General features: G+C 37.8%; 1 protein-coding gene across 50 annotated transcripts in view; it reads right to left on the bottom strand.

Annotated features, from left to right (window-relative positions):
• The window catches only part of LOC136841573 (longitudinals lacking protein, isoforms H/M/V-like), a 131829-nt gene that overhangs the window by 87416 nt on the left and 21307 nt on the right, over positions 1–23106 (bottom strand). For 2 of the 50 annotated variants that reach the window (XM_067108589.1, XM_067108590.1), the window contains exon 5: positions 8110–9547. The exons of 35 other annotated variants lie outside the window; for them this stretch is intronic. In XM_067108589.1, the coding sequence (XP_066964690.1) occupies positions 8837–9547 (711 nt within the window). In that variant the 3' untranslated portion in view covers positions 8110–8836. Of the gene's footprint in view, positions 1–994; positions 3150–3845; positions 4560–5313; positions 5735–8109; positions 9548–10368; positions 10680–10871; positions 11124–11463; positions 11728–23106 lie in introns of those variants that run through there. 13 more of the 50 variants (XR_010854015.1, XM_067108627.1, XM_067108628.1 and 10 more) reach the window with 13 other exon arrangements.

Here is a 23106-nt window from a genome sequence, read left to right as displayed (position 1 = left end):
AGTGAGGGTTGCTACAAATATGATGAGACTGGGATTTCCAAGTTCCCAAAAGACAAGGAATAATTAATGGGGTTGCGCTATAATGAAACAAAGGTATGTATATATAAAACAGCTAACAAAATGGGCTCCAAAAAGCCCTTACCAAAAACATTCTGTAAGAAACTGACAAGCCAGGTAAATGAATACTGGAATAAGTAGGTTGTGACAATCTCATATATGGAATATTCATCTTCAAAATGGGTTCCACAAAAACCTTAGCAAATAAATCCTATATCCTCCAACTCCCCAATTCCAAGTTGGTTTAAAGAAGAACAAATCCCCAATTCCAAGTTGGTTTAAAGAAGAAAAGGCCATCTTTAAAACAACATGGTTACATAAACTGTAGTTGTCTAACTGATACTTATATACAGTTGTCTGATATTCAGAAATTCACTTGTTCTTTGTAAATGCTCCTCTATTGAAAAATATTCTCTACTGAAAAATATTCAGTAATATATCAGTATATATTTATCATCAGTCACCTGAAGAAAGAGAGACTGCCTGTAATAGAGAGGCTTATGCTTCTCATTTCATCTGTACATGCACCTTACTCCTTATGTAATAATTAATAAAGAGCAGTGTGTACATTTTTGTTATACTTCCTATACCACTAAAATTCACATACAAGATGTATACTATACATATTACAGTTCATGTGTACAGTCCACAATCTGCTAATAAACTATGAACCTGCAAAATGTATATTCTCAGTACAGTGAAACGATCTGTACAGAAATGTACATTTTTTTTAAAGTTCCTTGTGCATATGATTATAGTGTACTCTAGAAATGTGCAAACACTGTGTATGATGGATCAACCCCACAAGCATGTGTAATTTACATTTACAGAAAACACACTTCGTACATAAACAAAATATACACTAACAGTCTTCTGTTGAGAGAAAAAGCAAAAACCCAACAGCTTAAGAATACTAAGGTTTTATTAAACGACTGTATTTTAAATATACATTTATTAATACTGTATCTACAATGAACTTTACATAGCTTATACAGTATACAAAAAAGAAAGCAGCACTCTTCCAGTGACAAAACTCAATACTATTTGTGACCTATGTTGTAAAATAAAGTTGTCCCAAAATGAAAAGAAAAAATACAAGAAATGACACTCCTGAACATAAATAAAAAATTTTCATTTTAAACAATATCAAATCCATCCAAAAAACTCAAAGGCAACATGAAACTCAAATTTTTTTGCCACTTAATATTTCTCTAATGTTTAAGCATATCAACACTGCCAGATAATATACAAGTGCATGTGAGAGAAAACAGTGAGAGAAAACAAAATCCCTAGACAATATATTTCAGGCAAGGCAACTCAGTTTATACTGTATACGGAAAGGAGCCTGCATTAACCATTAAGGCAACATAGAAACATCAGATACCAATCAATAGTTTCATTTTCCAAAAACAATATACAGTATGCATTTGGATACAGGAGAGAGAGAGAGAGAAAAAAAAAAAGGCTAAACAAAGAAGTGAAAAACTACTTAATTTCACCAGTATAATGAGAAAAGTGAGTGTAACAGCCTGCTCCAATATTTAAAAAAAAAAAGAGTGGGGAGGCAACAGAAATGCAGAGAAAGATATCTATTTTCAAGTATGTGTACTAGAAGATGGTGTAATCTGGTGTATAGCTCTTATGTGTTTTATCAAATTGGACCTGAGCGCCGTACGATGAGGACAGTGAGGGCACAGGTGAGGGCGGAGGCCTGAGTGGGTGAGGAGGTGGCTCTCACGCCGCTGCCGAAGATTGCGGCCACGGAATTCCTTACCGCATACCTCACACACTAGAACACGATCTTCATTGGCCATGGCACCCAACACTGGCAACAAGCTCTGGAATGGAGATATAAGCCACTCCAACAGATACAACAACTACTTTGCCATAAATCATGAGTACAACTTTCTACACATAAGTTCGAAGATGAAAAATCACACAAAATTAACATTGTTAGATTCCAGATCAGCTTTATTCTCCACATCACTTGTGTCTTGCGTTATGCCTACATAAACAGGGTTTGCAACTTGGGGGGTTACAGAACGGTTTTCAGGGGGTAGGATGGTATTCCCTGAAAACTGAGGTAGGCCTAGAATACTGAGTGGGCTTCTAGAGGTGGATGTGGATGAGACCAATGTGGATGAGACCAAAGTGGTTGCTGTACTTCCTACCGGTAGAACACTGTTAGCAGAGGTGGCAACACCTACATTGGGTTGGGAACCTACAGCTACAAAATATTCTCTGTGCACGGTACGAACATGTCGATCCAAAGTAAACTTGTGGTGCGCCCGATACGCACAGAAAGGACACTGGTGGGGGCGCTCTCCAGAATGAGTCGAGAGGTGATACTGAGACGCGCGTCGGACACATGCACCTGAGATGATTTTGCCACACACTGAATGCTTGTGGGCCTTTCGTCTCTTCAACTCCCACCACCACTACCCACTCCAACACCACCACCACCACCACCACCACCACTCTTAAGGCTGCAACCCCCACCCTGTAAAAAATGACACTATCTGAAGGCCTCCAACACTTAAAATTTTAACATGTGAAAAGTAATTTCCAATCTGACCCCCTCCCAATAAATCAATTAATAACCTTAATTCAAAAGAACACAATAAGCACAATGTAAAAATAACATTTACAAATAATCATAATATCATCCCCAAATAATAACATAACAATAATGCAACTGTCCTGCTTTACAGGATGCCAAAGGTTTAATGCAAATTTCCAAATTTCTTTGAAGCATTTCTCCTCAACCCAAAACTATTAAACAACCAAATAACTGTATACTACTCCACTTCAACCATTGTCAGTGACTACAGCAACCAAATAGATTTCATCTTCTACATGTTGTTCCTATTCCAGTTCTCTGTGTATGATGCCTGGGCATTGACTACAAGCTCTCTGTGCACGTTTCTAATATGGCGATCTAGATTGAACTTGAGGCTGGCGCGATGTGGACAATACGGACACTGGAAGTCTTTCTCACCCGTGTGGGTCAGCATGTGGTATCTCAGCTTTTGCTTACCATTAATTCCGCTCACACTCTTGCCGCAGACGGGACACACCACAGGCGCCACCGCCTGCAACAGAGAGGGAGCGGCTATATCACTCCTAAGAGTCCAAGGAGTATTAAAAAAAAAATTTTTGAAAAACAGAAAAACAATCGTAGACTACAGAAAAATTGTAGCTATCATGACAACAAGTATCAATGGTAATTTCAAGATGCTAAGTAAAATTATATATATATAAAAAAAAAAAGAATTTCCTACAACTCCACAAAGGCAGACTTTATAATTATTTGTATCCCCAAAAATCTTACAATACAAGAGAAAACATTTTGCCAAGGTGTAAGTGTAAAGATAAAATTCCTCAAAACAACTTATATCCAATTTTACTACTGCATATAGACCCTTATTTGTATAGCCTGTAACTTGGTAAAAAAAAAAAAAAATTCAATATCTACATTAGAAAATCTAAAAGGTAGATATAATGATGACGATCATATATCATACAGTAATATACTATAATAATAAGTTACCATAACAAAACAATGTGTTACAGAAACTATTTTAAGTTCATTCCCCAATAGCACTAAACATAAAATGAAAATAGAATATCAGAGACTGATAGTATAGATAGTAAGCCTTAAGCACATGCCTTTCCTTAAACTGGGGTTATGCTATTTTCATACAGGAAAATGGGACACAGAGGAAACCTTCAACAGAAATATTGTTAAGGAAGAGGGGTAATGACTAAATTTCATCAAAAGCACCAACATTAACTCAGCTGAAACGTTGATGGCATCACTGATCTAGCTGGTCCTTATGAAGGGCTCGGATGTGTTTAAGCAGGTTGAACTTGAGTCGTGCTCGGTGGGGGCAGTACGGACAGGCGTGAGGTTTCTCGCCAGTGTGGATGAGCGTGTGGTATCGAAGTCGCTGGTGTTGGTTACGTCCAGCAAACTCTCTGTTGCAGAAAGTACAACACAGAGCCCGAATGGCAATGCCCTGCAACACAACACCAAAGTCACAACCACCACTCTATTCCTCAAAACCCCAAACAACACCAGAGTTCCAAATTTACTTCACTATTCTAATAGCCATAAAATTTGAGTAATGAAAAGTAGGAACAATAAGGACAGGATGGAAATATGTTTACTTCTCACAGGTAAACAAAGAACTGTACCAAAGCTTTATACTTTATTGTTCTTGGATGAATTAAAATTCATCCTGTTTGTCTAAGCCTAAATATTCCCAGGAATTTCCTTTATATGCTTGTGGCTGCAGATTAAACAGCTGCAAATTGCAGTCACTATGCATGTTACGGATGTGTTTAATCAGGTTGTATTTGAGTGTGGATTTGTGTGGGCAATGTGGACACTGGAACCGCTTTTCGCCTGTATGGATCATCATATGGAAGCCTAGGTTCTGCTTACGGTTGCGACCCCCAAAGTTCTTACCACAAACTGCGCAAGTCAGACAGCTCACTGCCTGCAACAGAGAAACAACACTCCTTTTAGACTACCATGGACTCGACTCTCTAACCCAACCTTTTGAAAACAACCAACTATTGATTTCTTACTTTCTCAACAGAAACCTAAACTTTTTCATGAAGTATAGTTTTAGGTTCAACTTATCTATGACTGCATACTGAAACACTTCCACAGTCAAATACACTGTAGTAAGTACTGGTCTATCAATAATTTCTAAAATCTTCCCTTTCAACAAGAAAAGGCATACCGTATATCACTTATCCTAATGTTTGTTATCAAATCTAATGATAGATAATGCATGGGAACATCTCTCTATCACCAATGGTCATACACTGGATTTCCACATTATGACAGGAATCACTCGATCCAAAACTCCGCTCATTACAGCAGGCCAGAACATTATTAAATGACGCAACAAGGGAGTTGCCAGATATTCCTCTTTCTCCTAAATTACAGTCTTAGGAAAAGATTATCATCATCATAATTTTGCTTTTCCATGTAAGTTTTCAAGACCACTGTATAATTACATGAAAATGATAATGGATGTGAAGGGGATATGCTTTTTCCAACAAAGACCAGTCAGAATAAGCAGAAACAGCTGGCAAACTATTATAAATGGTACTGTAAACATCACACTACTGACATTGCTAGAACAACCTTCCCAGTTACACTGTTCAAGATTCAACCACAGCAAAAGCAACAGTTCAACAGTACAGTATACCCACAATGTTCTTGGAAGAAGAAAATAGTCGCTGTCCTGACAAACACAAATTTTTCATGTTTTATCTGCATGTATTTCACTTTTGATCACCAAAGTAATGATTAAAGAATAACTTCATTACTATATTCTGATCTATGCTTTGTCCTCAGATGTTTGGTCAAATTACACTTGACATTGGCTCGATGAGGGCAATAGGGGCACTTGAAAGGCTTCAGATTAGTGTGAATCAAGGCATGTCTTTTGCAGTCTTTCCTGTTGCTGAAACTTTTACCACATGTAGAGCACTCAAAGACCTTTCTCAGTGCTGCATTAGTGTTATAAAAAGTGCTTTGGCTCATCTGTTGCTGGCTATTAATTGAAGGAACTTCCATCGAAGCATCAGGTGTTGCAACGCCAGAAGAAAGTAGCATCCCTCCATCCCAGGTGCCATATGCAGTCCAATCCCCAGGGCCCTGAAACACAAGGTTGGTGCTTCAGGCCATTCATAAACCCATTGTAGATGACTCGCTCTCTATGGCAGTTGAAATCTAATTCATAACACCATTTGGGTATAAGGTTCTATTGTATTCACTCATGGAAAAATAGTACTGTACACTCCAACTACAGCACAAAGTAAAATGTGTCGAAATCACAAGTGCAAAACTTTAATTGTACCACATATCCAACCAGATTTCAGTCTGGGTTACTTTCTTTATAGTATGCTGGGTGTAAAAAGTATAAAGTACTGTGTCTAGATAAACATCAAAACTTCTGACTCTATACTGTCCCGTAATAAACACTGAACAGTATTACCTACCTAATCCCAAATTTTATAAGTACTGCAGCATATGATGGAATATCATGTCTTGAAAGAACAAAGGCAAAAGAGTTCTGTCAAAAGAACTTTTAATTTTAAACACTGAACAAGACTGACAAGAAATTTTTCATGGAATGTGTGTCCCTGACAAATGTCACCTGAAACGAAGACCATCACAACACAAAACTACGAGTTACCTGACATTAAGTCTATATATGAAATGTTAATGAGCATACTGCTTCACAAAAAATACAATTCCCCATGTCTCCCCAAACCAATTTTCCTGTGCTTTTTTTTAAACTGTATTTTAAGCTCAAAATAATAGTATCAGACCTGACTAGTTTAATTTTTTGTGTAAAATACATTGGTGGAAAAGATACCAAATCCTAAAAATAATTTATATTTTTCCTTGGTATAAGAACCACAGCTTTCATAAATGGAGTTTCTCGTGCAAGGCTTGCTTTGGCTGTCAGTGTATTTAATAGTTTTATATGGGTGCACTAACAAGACCACCATGCTGTAGCCGTGGTTACAAAATCTAACAGACGAAGCAACATTGACCTACCATATCCCTATCTAATTTAGAGGAAAAGAAAATTTTGGCACTATGGTTTAATTCAATGTTAGGAGAGCTCAGAGTCAAGAGTGAGTATTTCTTCCATATCAATACAATACAGTATTTAATTTTAATATGGACATACTGAGAATCATCTCTGGAAAATTTATTGTTTTCTATCACACTGTTTGATTTTCCAAATATTATATAAAATGCTTCTGATTACTTTTCTAAAATAATCATTAATCATTTTACTTTCTTTTAACAATCGCTGCTGGATTGGGAAGGTTTGCTAATGTTCATGTCCACCATCCCTGTCATTCACTTTACTGATGTCTGAATAAATTTTTTGACATTTTCTTTATACACTACTTAATTCACTGCAATTTTTCACTTGCAGTTACTATTTTTGAACCTATGCATTATTACTGCAATACTGTGTATCTTACAAATTTGTTTCATATACTTATTACAGATATACCCAAATTACAGCAGGGTCATGTTCCCAAACACTATATAAAATTCTGGAAACTTGCAATTAAGTATGAGTAGCAATAAGAAAATTACTCAAGTATCATCTTTTACTACAAATGCACTGAACAACACAGATATTAACAATCTTTCAAAAGTATGCATTCTTTTATATTTTTGAAACTTGAAAATGCTTCTTTCATATAAAATTAATGTTCTAAGCACAAATGAACCCAAGTCAAGGAAGTCAAAATCCAGGACAGTCTGTACTGTATATACTTTCTAATTCAAGCACTCTACCGAAGAGCTGAGTGATCTGTAATTAAGCTGCGTGTACACTCCTAGTTTATTTCAACTGGGATTCTTCCAATAAAGAACCTGCTTACACATAGCATTGTCCATATTTCAAGAAGTATAATCCATACACACAATCATATGAAAGACATGTTGCATTTTACCAAGTTGAGTGTTAAGTCCAAGACTTTTGTCTGAGATGGACAAGATTAAACTCACTGCACTATCAGAACCTAAAGGAATTCAATTGTTGATGGCAAAATTTTGCAACATATCCAAAGTCATTTAATACTATCACGTATTCAAAATCATGCAGAAATGGGGAAAACAAAAATGCCAACTCTGATTTACATGGAATTGAGATTACTGTTGGAAGAGTATATGGACAAAACAGAACTTGCCACATATGCAGTGAAAGACAACCAAAGGAAAAGTGCCATACTCTTGCAACGAAGTTTTCTTGCAATACCATGTCAATAGGATGGCAAGCCCAAAGATAACACACCCTAGTGACATGATTTTGTTTATATATAATTCTATACTGTAAGTCAAAATGATGCTGTACACACATACATACGCTAATAAACGTACGCATATAGTGTGAGTGAAAGTGATTTCAAAATTCCCAATCATCAGTCAATACTTCCACATATTTTTTTATAAAAAATAAATGAACAAACTGGATTGGATGTGGGTAATCAAAATCATTAAATAGCCAACTGTTTATTGATTAAACATTAATTCATACATATCTCAAGAATTTAAGAAAAAATATTTTCAAATGCTCAGTCTTAACATAAAGCTAAAACACAGTAAACGTCCCACAATGACTCAAGATGAGAGCAGCAGACTAATCATCTACTGCGCCAAGTAATAATCATGAGAGGGAGATAGACTAAACACAGCATTACACAAACATTACTGCGACAACATTGGCAAATGTCTTGCTCTGATATGTCTTGTTAAATTAGGTCGCTGATTAGCTCTGTAAGGGCAATGTGGGCATTCAAATGGGCGTACCCCAGTGTGCGTGCGTATGTGTCGCTTCAAGTCCCCCGAATAACCAAAAGTTTTGCCACACATATTACACTCATAGGTCTTATTAATGTTTCCCCTGCAAGCATTCCTCCTGCTTTGAGAAGACACGGAGAGAGGCGGCCAGATGAGTCTTGCAGCCATCTCTCCTTCCGGCCTATTTGGGGGTACGGATGCCAGCTCACCACCACCCTCCACCTCCCCCTGCAACACACAAACCTACACTCAGAACTTTTGCTTTACATCATGTGTCTTAGCCAACTAAAACAGCACCCAAAATCCTACAGAATATCCATAAAACATCAACAAAAAAAATAAAAAATAAATAAAATTCTCCATACAGTATACACATTCCTACCAACCCAAAACAAGAACTAATTTGGATTCTTTTTTTTATAACATTCAAGTTTCCTCTTTCATCAACAAGCAAGTTTCCTCTTTCATCAACAAGCTACTGGTTTGACTAGTGTTGCCAGACAAATGCACATCACGGGTAATAGGCACTTGCATCTCTTGACTGCTGGAAATAGGAATTTCAAGACCAACATTCATAGGATTCAAACTGGCTGTCAACTGTGAGAGTTGCTGTGCATTCCCAGTGCCCATAGGTACTACTTGGTTGCTCCTGGCAGCCATCTGAATGGCTTGATCAGTGTTACTTGAAGACATCTGAGCCTCCTGATTGACTGATAAGGCCATCTGGAAGTTCTGATTTAAATTCAAAAGACTTTCTTGCTGGCTTTGATTTTGATAACCAAGGCTGGTACTCAGCTGAGCTGCTAATTCCATTACTCTCTCTGAGGACAACTGAATTGCTTCTTGGTTTAATGTTGAGCGCACATCCCTGTTAGAAATAACCAAATTCTTTGCCTCAGTTCCCTCCCTTTCCCCCGACGCGTTAAGGAAAGTGGGTGCCAATACCTCCCAATGCCTATTACGAATGTGACGGATAAGATTGTATTTCAATGCGGAGCTGTGTGGACAAATGGTACATTTATAAGGCTTTTCCTTTGTATGAGTTAGAAAATGATACTCAAGATTTTGCTTCCAATTTCTTCCGTTGAACACTTTCCCACAAACTTTGCATACATTCCCATGCAGTTCAGCTCCAATCTGTAAAAGAAAATAGCCTTTATCAGACTAATGCATGGGAATTCCTTGAAAGCCTTATAATTTTATGGTAACTGAATCATTCTCATTCCATGTCCACATACAAGTACTGGGCCTTATCAGTCAGAAAACTTTTTATAGGATGCATCTTTATAAAGGGATTTTAACCCAGCCAAGATATCCCAAAAGGAAAATTAGTACATTACACTTAGTTTGTGGGTTAAAGGACTTATCTTGAGAGTCATGCCAATATGTAAAAAGTACAGCAAATTAAGCTGAGAGTTAATTAACTGTACGTCAGCATCATGCCTGTATATATGAATTTCACAGCCAAAACATTATTGAAATTATGAAAATACTAACACAAATATACTAAATATTAAATGAACAAAAGGAAATTACTACTGTACAAACTGAAAACGACAAAATGAAGTGTTCCTTTTACAAGCCTGTAGCATCCAGACCACCCGAGTACAACATAAGGGCCCACTGAAACTAGCTAATCTTTTAATACAGATTGTACTGCAAATTAAGTCTAGTTGCATTCATGTTACTGATAAAACTACATCCAGTGCTATGATGTACTTCAAAGCCTTCAATAACTCAATTACATTTACCTTATGCATATCTGTATACACATCTACAGACAGATGAAAAGTAACTGGATAAGAAATCTACTTTTAAGTAATCTTACCCATAAAATATTGACTTTTCAAAAAAATAATAAAAAAAAAAAAAAAAAAAAAAAAAAAGGCAAATGCAATGCCTTCCTTCTTCACAATACAAATGAATGTTTGCAAAACTCTTTGGGAGGAACAAAAGACCTATGGACAGCCATGATGTGAGCGATGAGGTTTCCTTTGCGGTTGGAAGAATGATTGCAATGTGGACACCTGTATGGCTTCTCCCCAGTATGGATCATTGTGTGACGCCGAAGGTTGGAAGAGTCAGTAAAGGTCTTCCCACAAAACTTGCATTCAAAGCTTTTAACACCGTCGCACAGAGTTTTGGTGTTTGTCAAGTGCCCCCAGCTACTACTGGAGTCAGAAGTCGACGACGAGAAGGTAGCTTCAATTGCACCAGCAGCAGTAGTAGCAGCCTCACTTTTCTTGCTCTGCTCCCTTCTTCGGTCACCCTGCAACAAGGATGATGGCCTTGTGTGAACAATGCTTTAAGCTTTTCTGTCGTCTTCAAAACCAGCATGCAGGATTCCACCTCATCAGACATTATCTTAATTACAATATTTCAATATAGGATGATGTTTACACCCTACTCAAGTAACTTTTCTAAATGGGAAAGAGGAAAAATATTTTAAGGCCATCATTACCTCCCCGAATACTTTTCATCCATGAATAACTTGTTAATCTTTTTCACTGGGGAGCCGTCCATGTTTATTCATCATATGAACTACTAAATTGCCCTTACGGTTGGCTCGGTGTGGGCAATGAGGGCAGAGGAAAGGTTTCTCTCCAGTATGGACCAAGACGTGACGCTTCAAGTCAGAACTCAAGGCAAAAGTCTTTAAACAAGTGGAGCAAACATGACGCCTCTGGTTTTGTTTATTCAAGGACATGTAACTCTGCAACAAACACAACAAAATGCTCAGTGATGTGAACAATGACGTGAACCTAAAAAGCAGCACACAAACCTTATATCACTACTGTACAACCACTTCATCCAAAGACCTCTGATATGAAACACCAAATGACTGAACGTAAGAAAAATATAACACTTCTATTACATTATACAGTACACTCCACTTCAATTTTGAGATATCATCCATGGTAAGATTATGAATTAACTACAAACTGCCATTTCATTTCATATTACTACAGTGACGTACGCCCCTTTATTGCTGTTCAACAATAATGGCACTGGGACAAAACTGTCAAAATCACAGCATAGTCAGTAGCACACACCTAAAGAATAGAGGGCCTGGTATATCTCGGTCAACTGGAATGCCTTCTCCGAATGTGATCATCAAGATTTTCTTTACGATTCGTTCTGTGATGGCAATGAGGACATACATACGGCTTTTGCCCCGTGTGGATCATGAGGTGTCTCTTCATTTTGGCAGGACCAACAAGTTTGCCACAAAGGGTGCAAGGGATCCTCCCTAGATGTGCTGTGTCGTAGGCAAGGCTCCTCACAGCCTGAGACTGGGCGGCCCACTCATTTCTTGTCTGCAAGGAGTTGTGCCATATCAGCGGTGCAACCTCCAATAGTGTTAAGTACATACAGACATATCAGTTTAGCAATAGCTAGTTCAAGCTTCAAGACCACTCAATCTCTAGGTTTTAATAAAGAAAACATGATTTTTAAAATATGAAAAGTTTAAAAATCATAAAGCATTCCACAATAACCATTTCTGGTACAACATTGAGAGAATAAACCACCTCATAAAGATGCATTAAATTCTATAACACTTCTTCTCTTACAATTTATCATTTTGGACACAATTCTGTTACCATACCCTTAAATTCAAATTTTTATTTTATCAAGAGTCAAACTTTTAAATTTGAATTAACCCATCAATACATAACACTATAACACGAATACATATGTATATGTATGTACTGTTTACACATATATATGTACTTATAGAACTTCTCTCAAGACATCTGACAGTATTAGAAGACACTCATCCAAAACCACGAAAAAGGTTCTGAAAAAATCAATAGAGGAGGGAAACCTACTATCCTCCCTGAGCATCTACGGAAAAGAACCAATCTTTCCATTCCTAAAGGAATCATTTTTCTTTCAAATAACTGGTTGGCTGGATCTGTTTCAATACAAGACCCAAATCTTTGTATAACACCGTACATAGTTTCCAGTTTGTTCATGAACACTGCACATTGTTATATTTCCCCGTATTTCCCAAAGTGACGACAGACAAGTGAATTGGTGTATATAAAAAGAAAAAAAAATCAGAGCAACTTACTCATTTTCCATAATTTTCACGCATGCTACTATAACCTGTACACCTGGCACTAAAGTAAGGATTTAGGTATATACAGGCAGTGCCCGGTTATCGGCAGGAATTCCGTTCCCCACAGTGACGATAACCGTAATCGCTGATGACCGAAAATTGGCGATAATGGCGCCAATCCCTGGTTATCAGCGCCGATAAACGGGGATCGGCGCATATCGTTGCCGAAAATCCAGTTATCGTCGTCATTGTGGACGACCTGTATTTCACTTTCCATCACTCATGGTCTGGCTCATTAAATGCAGGAAGTTATATTACTTCTGCCATAGTGTATATGATCACTCAAGTCTTCAGCTTTTTAAAAACAGCAAAACAAAGAACAAAAATTATTAAATAAAAGTTGATTATAGCAGAGTGCTTCTTTCTCATATCTTGATGGTTTAAATTTTTAAAACCGAAATTTTTTCATTCACACCACTGTTATTCCTGCAAACATGTTGAGTGTTTTAGTATTTCACATTTTCTTGTTCCATCTCTTAACATATCAGTTTTTATCTCAGATCTCCTTTATACAATAATACAGCTATAAATGGTGTTTTCTCCAAAGTAGTTGGCTACAATTCCCATGTCCTTGTTTTTTTACCCTGACAAAAAGAACTTCTCACAAGAAGCCAGTACATGATGTCATGAGTTAGGATCAGGTACAAGGCGTGCAAACTCAAGTCCAAATTAAATATCTGTCCTACCACAAAAAGCTACAGGAGAATCTTATGCAATTTCTCCATTATGTACAATTAGGAGCTTGATAAAATGAGGTCAACTCTAAAGACAATTATCTACCTATTGCAACTCCAACATTAGTTACACATACTTCTTATCTGATGATTAACTGGCCAGCAAGTTTTAAACTACCGTATACTATACTTGCGTATCATGCCACTTTTGAAGACCTAATTTTGAAGCTAATTTTAAGGGGGTTGCATCATACATGAGATATAAAATTAGCTTAGGCGTTGCATCATACACAAGATATAAAATTAGCTTATGTTATATTCACATACTAGTATTGTATTATAAAATACAAACATAACATATAGGCATCTTTTCCATGGATCTTTTAAAAAGTTATGCTTTACTTCACTATATCCAACAATACTGAAAGTATTCTCATATTACTGTCGTATTATAAATACAAAAACATAGCGATCAATGTTTTGGTTTGGAAATCAGCTGAGGGCAATTAAGAGGTAAGTTTATTTCGCTGTACTGTATTTAACTCAATTCATGGCGATTTTCTTGCTTCTAGTTGGCATAAATGAATCTCTAGATACTCTACTTATATGGGACAACATTATTTTTCATTATACGCAGCGTTTTTAAATACATTTTGTTGCGAAAAATTTTGATATTTTTTCGTTAATAGATAGCATTGGGGGCAGGTTTTTTGTATAAAAAAAACCAAAAGATTCCATTCGCTATTTTCACTTGATTTCATCGTAATACGAACTTTACGTATTTATATTTTATCGGTGTGAAAATAACAGTAAAATGTGTTCTTTCATGCCCAGTAGTTTTGATTAAAATACTTTTCTCTCCAATTTCATTTACAGTAAAGTTTGATGGCATATTGAAGTTTACAGGAGTTTCATCATATGTTGTCAATGCACAATAATTTATAATCATTAGCAGCTTGAACATTGTTTTCTCAGCTTCAGCTACAACTTTAAGCTTAAATTAAGCAGTATATTTCCTTGCTGATCTTTTCTCCATAGTGAATAAGGGTATAATGTAAAAATATATCAGTCATATTCTCCTTATAGTCATTTGTAACATAACTACAATACGTTAATTTTTTTACTATCGTATGATGGTTGAAATGCAAGCAAAACAGATGTTATACGATTCGGTTGTTCACAGCAAAACAGCAGTTTTTCAATCAGTTATTTATTGTTATACGTACTTACACAACGAGTATAATGTTACTAACCATACTTTAATCATTCTCTTTTACTTTTTCAACTAGAAGATAGGATAGACAAAGAGATGGAAGAAAAGAGGTTAGTCTATTGTAATTTGGTCTCTCAAAAAAGGAACTCGCATGATACACGAGATACATAAAATAATTTTTTAAAGGGTGAAAATTTGGGGGGTCACACGATACTTAAGATTGCGTATTACTTGAGTACGTATGATAAATCTTCAATCAAAGAGGTATATCTCACCCCAAGATAAGCCCAAGTAACTGTAGTCTTTAAAGGCCCTAAAGCAGGGATCGGCAACCTCCGTCCCGTGGGCCACATCCTGCTCGTGAGGGATTTCAGTCTGGCCCGCCAACTTAACACCTGGACACTAATTATCTAACAGTTGTTAACTAGTTCCAAGGTATTAAATGATCCTTATAGTACATTTGATATCATGGTCCTCCTCTGAGACACTGCATAGCTGTCTGGCTCACTATCTCCAAAAGGATGCCTACCCCTGCCCCAAGGCTGGGAACCACGTGGAAGCATTTTGTGAATTTCTGCTCAGGACAGAAGGTTTAGAGTTAAGGTATAATTCTGACAGGGTTCATTCTTATGAACCTCACCTGATTGTGTGCAACTTGGCAACACAGTGATGCAGCAAAACCCTGGAATTGTACTTATAAAAGTTTAGTTCTTTATTCCATTTGTTTCAGCTGTCCATGAGAGTTTAGAATTCTTATTTTGATTTTATGTAAATAATTCACCCGTTATGCACATACTTTTATGTAAATAATTCACCCGTTATGCACATACTGAGTTAAAACTAAACAGGAGAAGGTTTTTTCATGTTTTTTCTCTGGTGAGAGTAGTTATGCTAAAATGTGGTTACTTCATGAAAGTAAATGTACAACCTAAGATAATGCAAGAGATAACAGTTCATCTTATACGTAAAATGAAAAGCACGTAGGAGAAATGGGGGAAAATATGATAGTAATAATTTGTGAAATTGTTTGAGAACTACAACAGTTGATTTTTCAGCTAAATTTCCACCCTCATAGAAACCTGACAGTCCAAACATGAGCTGCGTTCAACTTTCCGCCACCCAAAGCTCACTGAAGTAATTTCAATAATCAACCCCTTATAAATAAAAGATCAGATGAAGCTCCTCAAGCAGACCATGATGCCCATCTTATTATAGACTAAGAAATGTCCACTGCCAGAGATTATATACCGGTATCTAAAATGATATAAGAAAACCACCTCTATCAAGAGGCCCACAAACAACACCACTGATAAACTCTTATTACTGTAATAGTTTACTTAGAGACCACTATGTTTAATATTTCAACAATCATTAGTCCCACTGAAAAGATCTGCTCAAGAAAGAGACCAAGCGACTAACAAGGAACAGAGAGAAGCAAAAGGCAGAGAGCAATATAGCTGGGGTCAAAGAAGGGAAGCTGCAACATATGTATTATCAACAGTGTGCTACACAGGGCACAGGGTAGGGAGTGATAAAAAGCTCTAGCCTACCAGTGGCTAAAAGTAGTAGTACACTGAAAACATGGTGGCCCTGTGCACTGTTTTTTGGGAATGTCATTCTTCCACAGAGTTAGAATGCCAGTTTTACAAAATACAAGTTTTTAATGTGAACCCATTAATCATAAATAGACTTAACGTCTGTAAAATGAGCCTTTGGTTGCCACAACTAATTTGATGCTGACAGAGTAAGACCCCATAGTGAATATCCCAACCACCCATGAGACACCTGAGGGGCAAGCATGTGTATTCTTTAACTTGACTTACACCAAATTCACAAATGAAATTCAACAAGATGTAACCACACAATTGGATAATATCAAGTTGTTTCCCATAATATCAAGTTGTTCCCAATAATATCTATATAAAAAAAAAAAAAAAAAAAAAATCATAACTGAAAAGTAAATGCATCTTACCACATAATGTACATGTTTTACTATTACTGACCAGTAAATAACCCTCAGGCAATAAAGCCTGAGCAATGTTTAGGTACCAACTAGTAGGTTATGCTACAATCTTCAAGAGTACTGTATAGGCTACAGGCAGTCCCTGGTTATCGGCGGTAATTGGCAATAACAGCGCCAAGAGATCGGTGCCTCCGATAAGTGGGGATCAGCGCCGATAACTGGAGCCTGGCGCATCTCGGTGCTGAAAATCCAGTTATCGTCGTCACTAGACAACCGCTGTAAAACTGGATCGCTGATAACCAGGGACTGCCTATATAGATTTCTAGTGATTCCTCTTGAAACTAGGGAAAAGTATTTCTTACAGATTCTCAACAACCATTTAATGTTAAAAAATATAGCCACGATCACAGTTGAGAATATACTCAAAGATTACATTACATTTTAAACTCATACTAAGCAAAAGTTATTCAAAAGCACATTTGTCAATTTCCTTAGGGAGATCTTGAGGAAAGTAAATATGCAATCACCAATCTCTCAAAGGAAGCAACTATATACAAATTTGATTCCTACTAACCTTAGACAGTAAATAAAAATGTATTCCCAAGACCAGATTGTTACAATAAAATCAGTTGTGCAAAAACAAAGGTATCCCAAGGCTAGCCCTGACTACTTTTAACTTTTGCCTAACATAGTCACTTTCTTTATCCTTAATAAACTGGATGTTTTTATTAACATTTCATACAAAATAGAAATCCATATATACTCCACACCCTAGAAGTCTAGGCTAACCTAGCACAGACTACAGTAGCCTCCTACAGCAATATACAGCACCCAGTGAAGATAGAACTAGAGTTGAGGCTGTGTAATAGCTTAAACTGATCAAAATAATTTTTCTGATATATTTACCTAAATAAAATTATAAATTTTTTAATTAATTTGTACTTTTCATAGCTAACAACTCTCCAGTCATAACTTACAGATAATTTTTCTAGAGCCAGCTGGATACCGGTAAAAAGAAAACACACAAGGAATTGGTGGCAACAAGGTAGGTTGCTAGACCTAGGTGGCAACTGTCATCTTCATCACATATGACCTCCTCAGTTTCTTCCAGCCCAGGAAACTTGACTGAGGGGTGGCTAGAGGTGGGCTGTGTAAGTTAAGACCGCAGGTTTGTTAGCTATGTAAAATACAAATTGATAAAAAAATTTGTCATTTCTTCATGTGCAGAAATATCTGGGTCTTAATCTATGGATAGACTCACTTTTGGAGGGAGGAAAGGAAGTCTGGAACCAACTGGACGTTCAGCACACCTGGTAACCCTTACTGGCTTAAAGAGGCCTATGGAATGAAACCAAGGCCTCTGGCATTATAAATAAGTGATTATTTAACAGTCAGACTTCTGGGCCTTCGTACAATGCAATGCGACAATATGGAAGGAAGTTAAAGAACTATATCTGTAGATAAAACCTTCGTGGCCACCACTAGTTTGCTATCAATCCTCTCTCCCCTTGCTAGAGAAGAGGGACTTGCTTTTGCAAGTTTTAATATTCATGTAATAATAAGCAAAACTCAAACAAAAAAGCCCCAGTCTCACCTGTATCAAACCCGATCCAGCACATGATGGAATGATTTCTCATTCCCTGCCAAGTAGGGTAGAAGTGAAAGGAAAAGGAAAGAGACCAGTCATCTCATTCATTCTCGCTTTCATACCATCATCTTAGGTCAGATACAAACTGTCCCGCTGGGGGCACTGGATCAGTTACACCAACCTGTTCAGCAGCCACCACTGAACCCAAGGAAAAAGTGTCCAAGGACCTGTGGGCAATATCCCACAGATAGAAGGAAGTGAAGGTGGTCTGACGAAGCTAAGTGCCAGCCTTCAAAATCCTTTGAAAAAATCCTTTGAACAGACAAGTTCTTTTTGAATGCCAAAGAAGGGCCTAGCCCTCTAACATCAAGTGCTCTTGCATACACTGTGTTAGGGCTGGGGTATGAAGTCAAACTTGGACACTTTTTTTTGGTTCTGGTCAGTGCTAAGGAAAAGTCCTCAGAGCATCTGTCTGGGATGACGAGTCGCTTAGGAAAAGTCTTAGGGACCCCAGTCTGAGATGATAAGTCGGTTAAGAAAAGTCTTCGGCACCTCGGTCTGAGATGACGAGTCCTTTTCAGGAAGCAGTGTAGTGCTCTGACAGGGCAAAGGAGCAATTCGTCCAGATCATTGTCAACAGTCATTAAGAGAGAACGGAAAAGGATTTAAATGTCATCATGAGAAGAGGGGTTTTAAGTCTTAGCCATGATTTCTAGGGCTAATTTGAAGGCTACGGACGTCCAACCCCTCACACGTTTGACATTAAAGGATAGGCCATGGAGTTCACCAACTTGTTTCGAGGAGGCTTGGCCCAACAGGAAAACCGTCTTGAGTCAGGCTCCTGTCTGATGCACAACGTAAAGGCTCAAAAAGGAGCACAGATGAGGCTGCCCAGTGCCCAAGTAAGGTCCCAACTGGGTGGTCTAAGATCTTTTGGAGGACAAGACTGCTCCAAGCTCTTGAGAGGCACTGAGATTTTCCACGAGGAAGAAAGTTCAACATTCCTTATACATACAACTACACTCAAGACAGTAGCCCTTGATGGAAGACATGGAAAGTTGTTTATCTCTGTGGAGAAAAACAAGGAAGTCCTGCTACTTGCTAAACAGAAATTCCAACTGAAGAGAAACCCCATTGACGACACCAACCACAGTAAACAGCCCACTTACCCTGGTACATAGCTGAGGAAGATTTTCCGAGATAGCCAGACATCTCCAATCCTGCTCTGCGAGAAAAGCCTCTCGTTTGGAGGATATACTGGGTAGTCTCCAGCCATGAAGAGATAGGGACCCTACTGAGTGGTGGTATCTCTAGAAGTGGGGTTGACACAAAAGGTTGTACCACGAAGGAATCTCTCTCATAGTTTCTGACAGTAAGGTTGGGTGATTGGGGAACCATTCCGCGTGAGGCCACATGGGAGCAACTAGGGTCATTCTGAGATTCTGAGAGGCCATTACCCTATTCAGAACCTGATGGATTAGGCAAAAGGAGGGAAGGCATAACCCTCCAGATTGACCCAGGGGTGTTGCAAGGCATCCTCTGCCACTGTATGTAAAGGGATTTGGAACCACGGAACGGAAGACCTCTAGTTTCTTGTTGAACCTTGTTGCAAATAGGTCTACTGAGGGCCTTCCGCCCCGATGAATGAGCCTGTTTGCTATGTCCTAGTGCAGAGATCACTCTGTCCCTATGACCTGACTTAAACGACTCAGATTGTCCACCACTAAATTCCTCCTGCCTGGGATATACCTGGCAGAGGTGTCCACTGAATGATGTAAGCACATGATTCTTGAAAAAATTATCCATCACTAACTGTATTCTCCAAGATGAATGACTAATAATCTCACACCACAGTAAGGCCTAACACTCATGATCAATTTACTTATTCACAGACCTTATATAGGAAGTGAATTTCAAGAAAAAAAAATGTGCATGTTTACAATGTACTACTTATCCAAAGGAAGTTCTTGTTTCCTCCCAACAGAATGAATCCAACAACAGCAAAGTCCTGCTAACATGTATAGAGTATCAAGATACAGTACATATTACAAAGTACAGTACATAGGTAAATATGATGAAGATAGAGTATATAGTCTGTAAGATGTAAAAATTACTTGGTTGTTATACCGTTACACCAGCATTACTCTCGCCTCTCATGCAAGTTTTCTTGACTACCTAATGTGCATACAGCCCTCAGCCTCAATCAGGACATGGATCGTATCAGTGAATGGTGTAGTCAGTGGGGTAAGTGGCTGAACTCCAGTGGAACAAAAAACATAATTGATTAGCAGATCTCATACAGATTTTCCACCCCATCCTCCCCTTCAGGTGGATGGGACTCTGCTGAATGAATCTGAAGCTTTAACTATTCTAGGTGTAACTTCTGACTCGCATATTACTTTTGAGAAACGCCTAACGAAAGTGTCAGCAAATGTCCCATGAAAGTTAAGAATCATACGTATGGCTTTATATATTTACAACAGTGATAAAATCAATGCAACCTGTTTTAGGTCATTTGTCCTTCCTATACTAGTATACTTTTCTCCAGTGTGGATGTCTGCTCCTGCCAGAGATTTACCTCTTTTAGGTAGAGTGGTTCGTGGTGGCAGGTTTCCGTTTCCTAATATTAGCAGTTATAACTGGACCATCGATGGATAGTCTTGTCAACTTTTCATTCACATTCACAATTGATCCCTGTTGCCCTTTACCTGCCAAGAGCAACCCATTTTGCTGAACAGCAGCACTAATATGCAGTAAATGTGCCCTGCTGTCGGACATCTGTTCTAGAGGGCCTTTATTCCTCATACCATATGACTGTGGAACAGCCTCTCTAAGGATGTCGTGCAATTGGAACTTCAGAAGTTCTCCTTAAGTTTCTCCTTAAATTTTAATAATTTACCTACATTTATAATTACAGTATTTATTAATTTGTTCATTTATCTGTTAGTGTAATAACTGATACTTTCCTTCTGTACTTCCCATTACCTTGTTACATTACTTCTTTCAAATGAATACCACATTCTTTGGAAGCTTGAATTTCAAGTCAATGGCCGCTGTGGGCTTGTTCCACATGAATGAGTTTATCTTCTGAATAATGATGAATAATACTACAGTAGTTAAGGTGCAAAAATTACAGATGAGGTACACTTTCTACTACTGTCATAAATGCAAAATGCCATTTAACAAGACAGTTCATGAAGAGTGGGCATAAACAAAATTTTTCTTTCATGACAAACTTATCCCGAAGACAGGTGACGCCCTGTGTGGTCGGCAAGAAAATATACATTAACCACAAGGAACCCAGTAAATCCCTGAAGACGACAAATTTCCATGAAGTAAAAAGGGTTGAAATTATTCATTTGAAATTCATACACCATAATATTCCCATCTTGGTCATTACCCTCAAAACACCTGATGGCATACCTGCCAATCCCATAACCAAGTAGAATATTAATTCAACGACACATTGTCTGAGAAACTTTAACTGCTAAAGAATGTTTGAGAATCCTTCATCTTCATTTCAAAATAATGAACCTTGAACATTTTTTTATATTCTTAATCTTCATTTCAAAATAATGAACCTTGAACATTTTTTTATATTCTTATATCTTAATATCTTAAAATCTGTTCAAGATCAAGAAATGTGTCTTCACTTAAAAGTGTTCCTTCTGGTGCAGCCATCAGGTTATACTGTATTTGTTAAATCAGAACCATAGCAATAATTTAAATGCCTTATTAAGCCTAGGAAACCACAGACTCATCAGACTTCAACCATACCTAAGATATTATATGCATCCAACTAACTTCTAAGTGAACCTAAGTATCATTAACACCACCATCCTCTGCACCTAGGATTATGTTTAGTATTCCCAGTCTTTCCTTTCCACTGATTCTTATCATCATCACACCCTTATCTGATTCTTTTATGTTTCAGGGTTTTGTGAGACTTAACTGATAAAAGTTTGAGCATATAATAGGTGTATTCTAGTTGCATGAATATTGGTATTATTTTGCAAAAAAGAGGGCCAAGAGGGCCTAGAAGTAGCATCATGCCTCAAAACCATCTACTGGTATGCCTGCCTCTTTGGCTGGTCTGCCTTGGAATACCAGCACCACAGAATAATACCCGACTTCATTTTGCATGCATCCTCTACACTCCAAGAATCAGGTGATCATCATCTTGTCCACACTCTCTTGCAAGATCACTGTGCTGCTCATTTTCAAAGCTTGGCAACTCTACTTTTCCACAATCAGGTGATCATCATCTTGCCCACACTCTCTTGCAAGATCACTATTCTGCTCATTTTCAAAGCTTGGCAACTCTACTTTTCCACAAGATGGCCTGGTCACTCCTGCCTACCTCTTCTTTTGATCAGACTGATGATCCCCTCTAATGCTAATTGAGATGCTTTGAGATCCACCGGAGGGGACACTGTGTCTTGGATCCAGCACTGTGGCTTTTTTGCTATTATGACTCAAAAGTCATTAACTGGGTCTTCTATCAGCAAACTGTAACTTCAGACCAACATGTATGCCCCAAAGACTACCACACCACTATAGACACTCCTGCACATTTACATGAATTATCATCATTCTCAAGTTCAACATGATGACCAAGGTTGTTCCAGAAGTGACCAAGGTAGGTCTAGGTCCCGTGACTACTACTTATGGATGTCTCCCAGCAAGGGATGTTGGCACTTTCAAGGAAAGAGTTGACCAGTGTCCTTCCTCTCAGTTTCCCCTACAATGTGAAAATATGCCACTGATACTGACTCTACTTGAATTTTCCAAACAGGTTCTTCCAAACCCTTTAACAGATCTCTACTTTCAAGTCAAACTGAACAGAAGACATGCAGACCACCAGATTGGATTTCCTTATGCACTTAGCAGTTCTCTGTCACAGCAGACCTTTATTCGCGTTCTACGACAGGGGCTCGTATCAGGCTGATGACCATGCTTTAAAGATAACCAAAGACTCACACAGCAAAACATCCCTCTATTGAGTATTGTACTGGGTTTGCACCACTTTCAAGCAGGAAAGCTCTTCTAAACTGCAGATAGAGGCATTGGCCAATGAAACACAAGGAAACAGATGTCTTCATCCAAGAATAAAAAATCTCTAAAAAACTACCATC

Source organism: Macrobrachium rosenbergii, chromosome 9 (genome assembly GCF_040412425.1).
Source record: "Macrobrachium rosenbergii isolate ZJJX-2024 chromosome 9, ASM4041242v1, whole genome shotgun sequence".
Classification (NCBI taxonomy): Eukaryota; Metazoa; Arthropoda; class Malacostraca; order Decapoda; family Palaemonidae; genus Macrobrachium; species Macrobrachium rosenbergii.
Note: the sequence above shows the minus strand (reverse complement) of the source record. Positions and strands in the feature narration are given on the sequence as shown.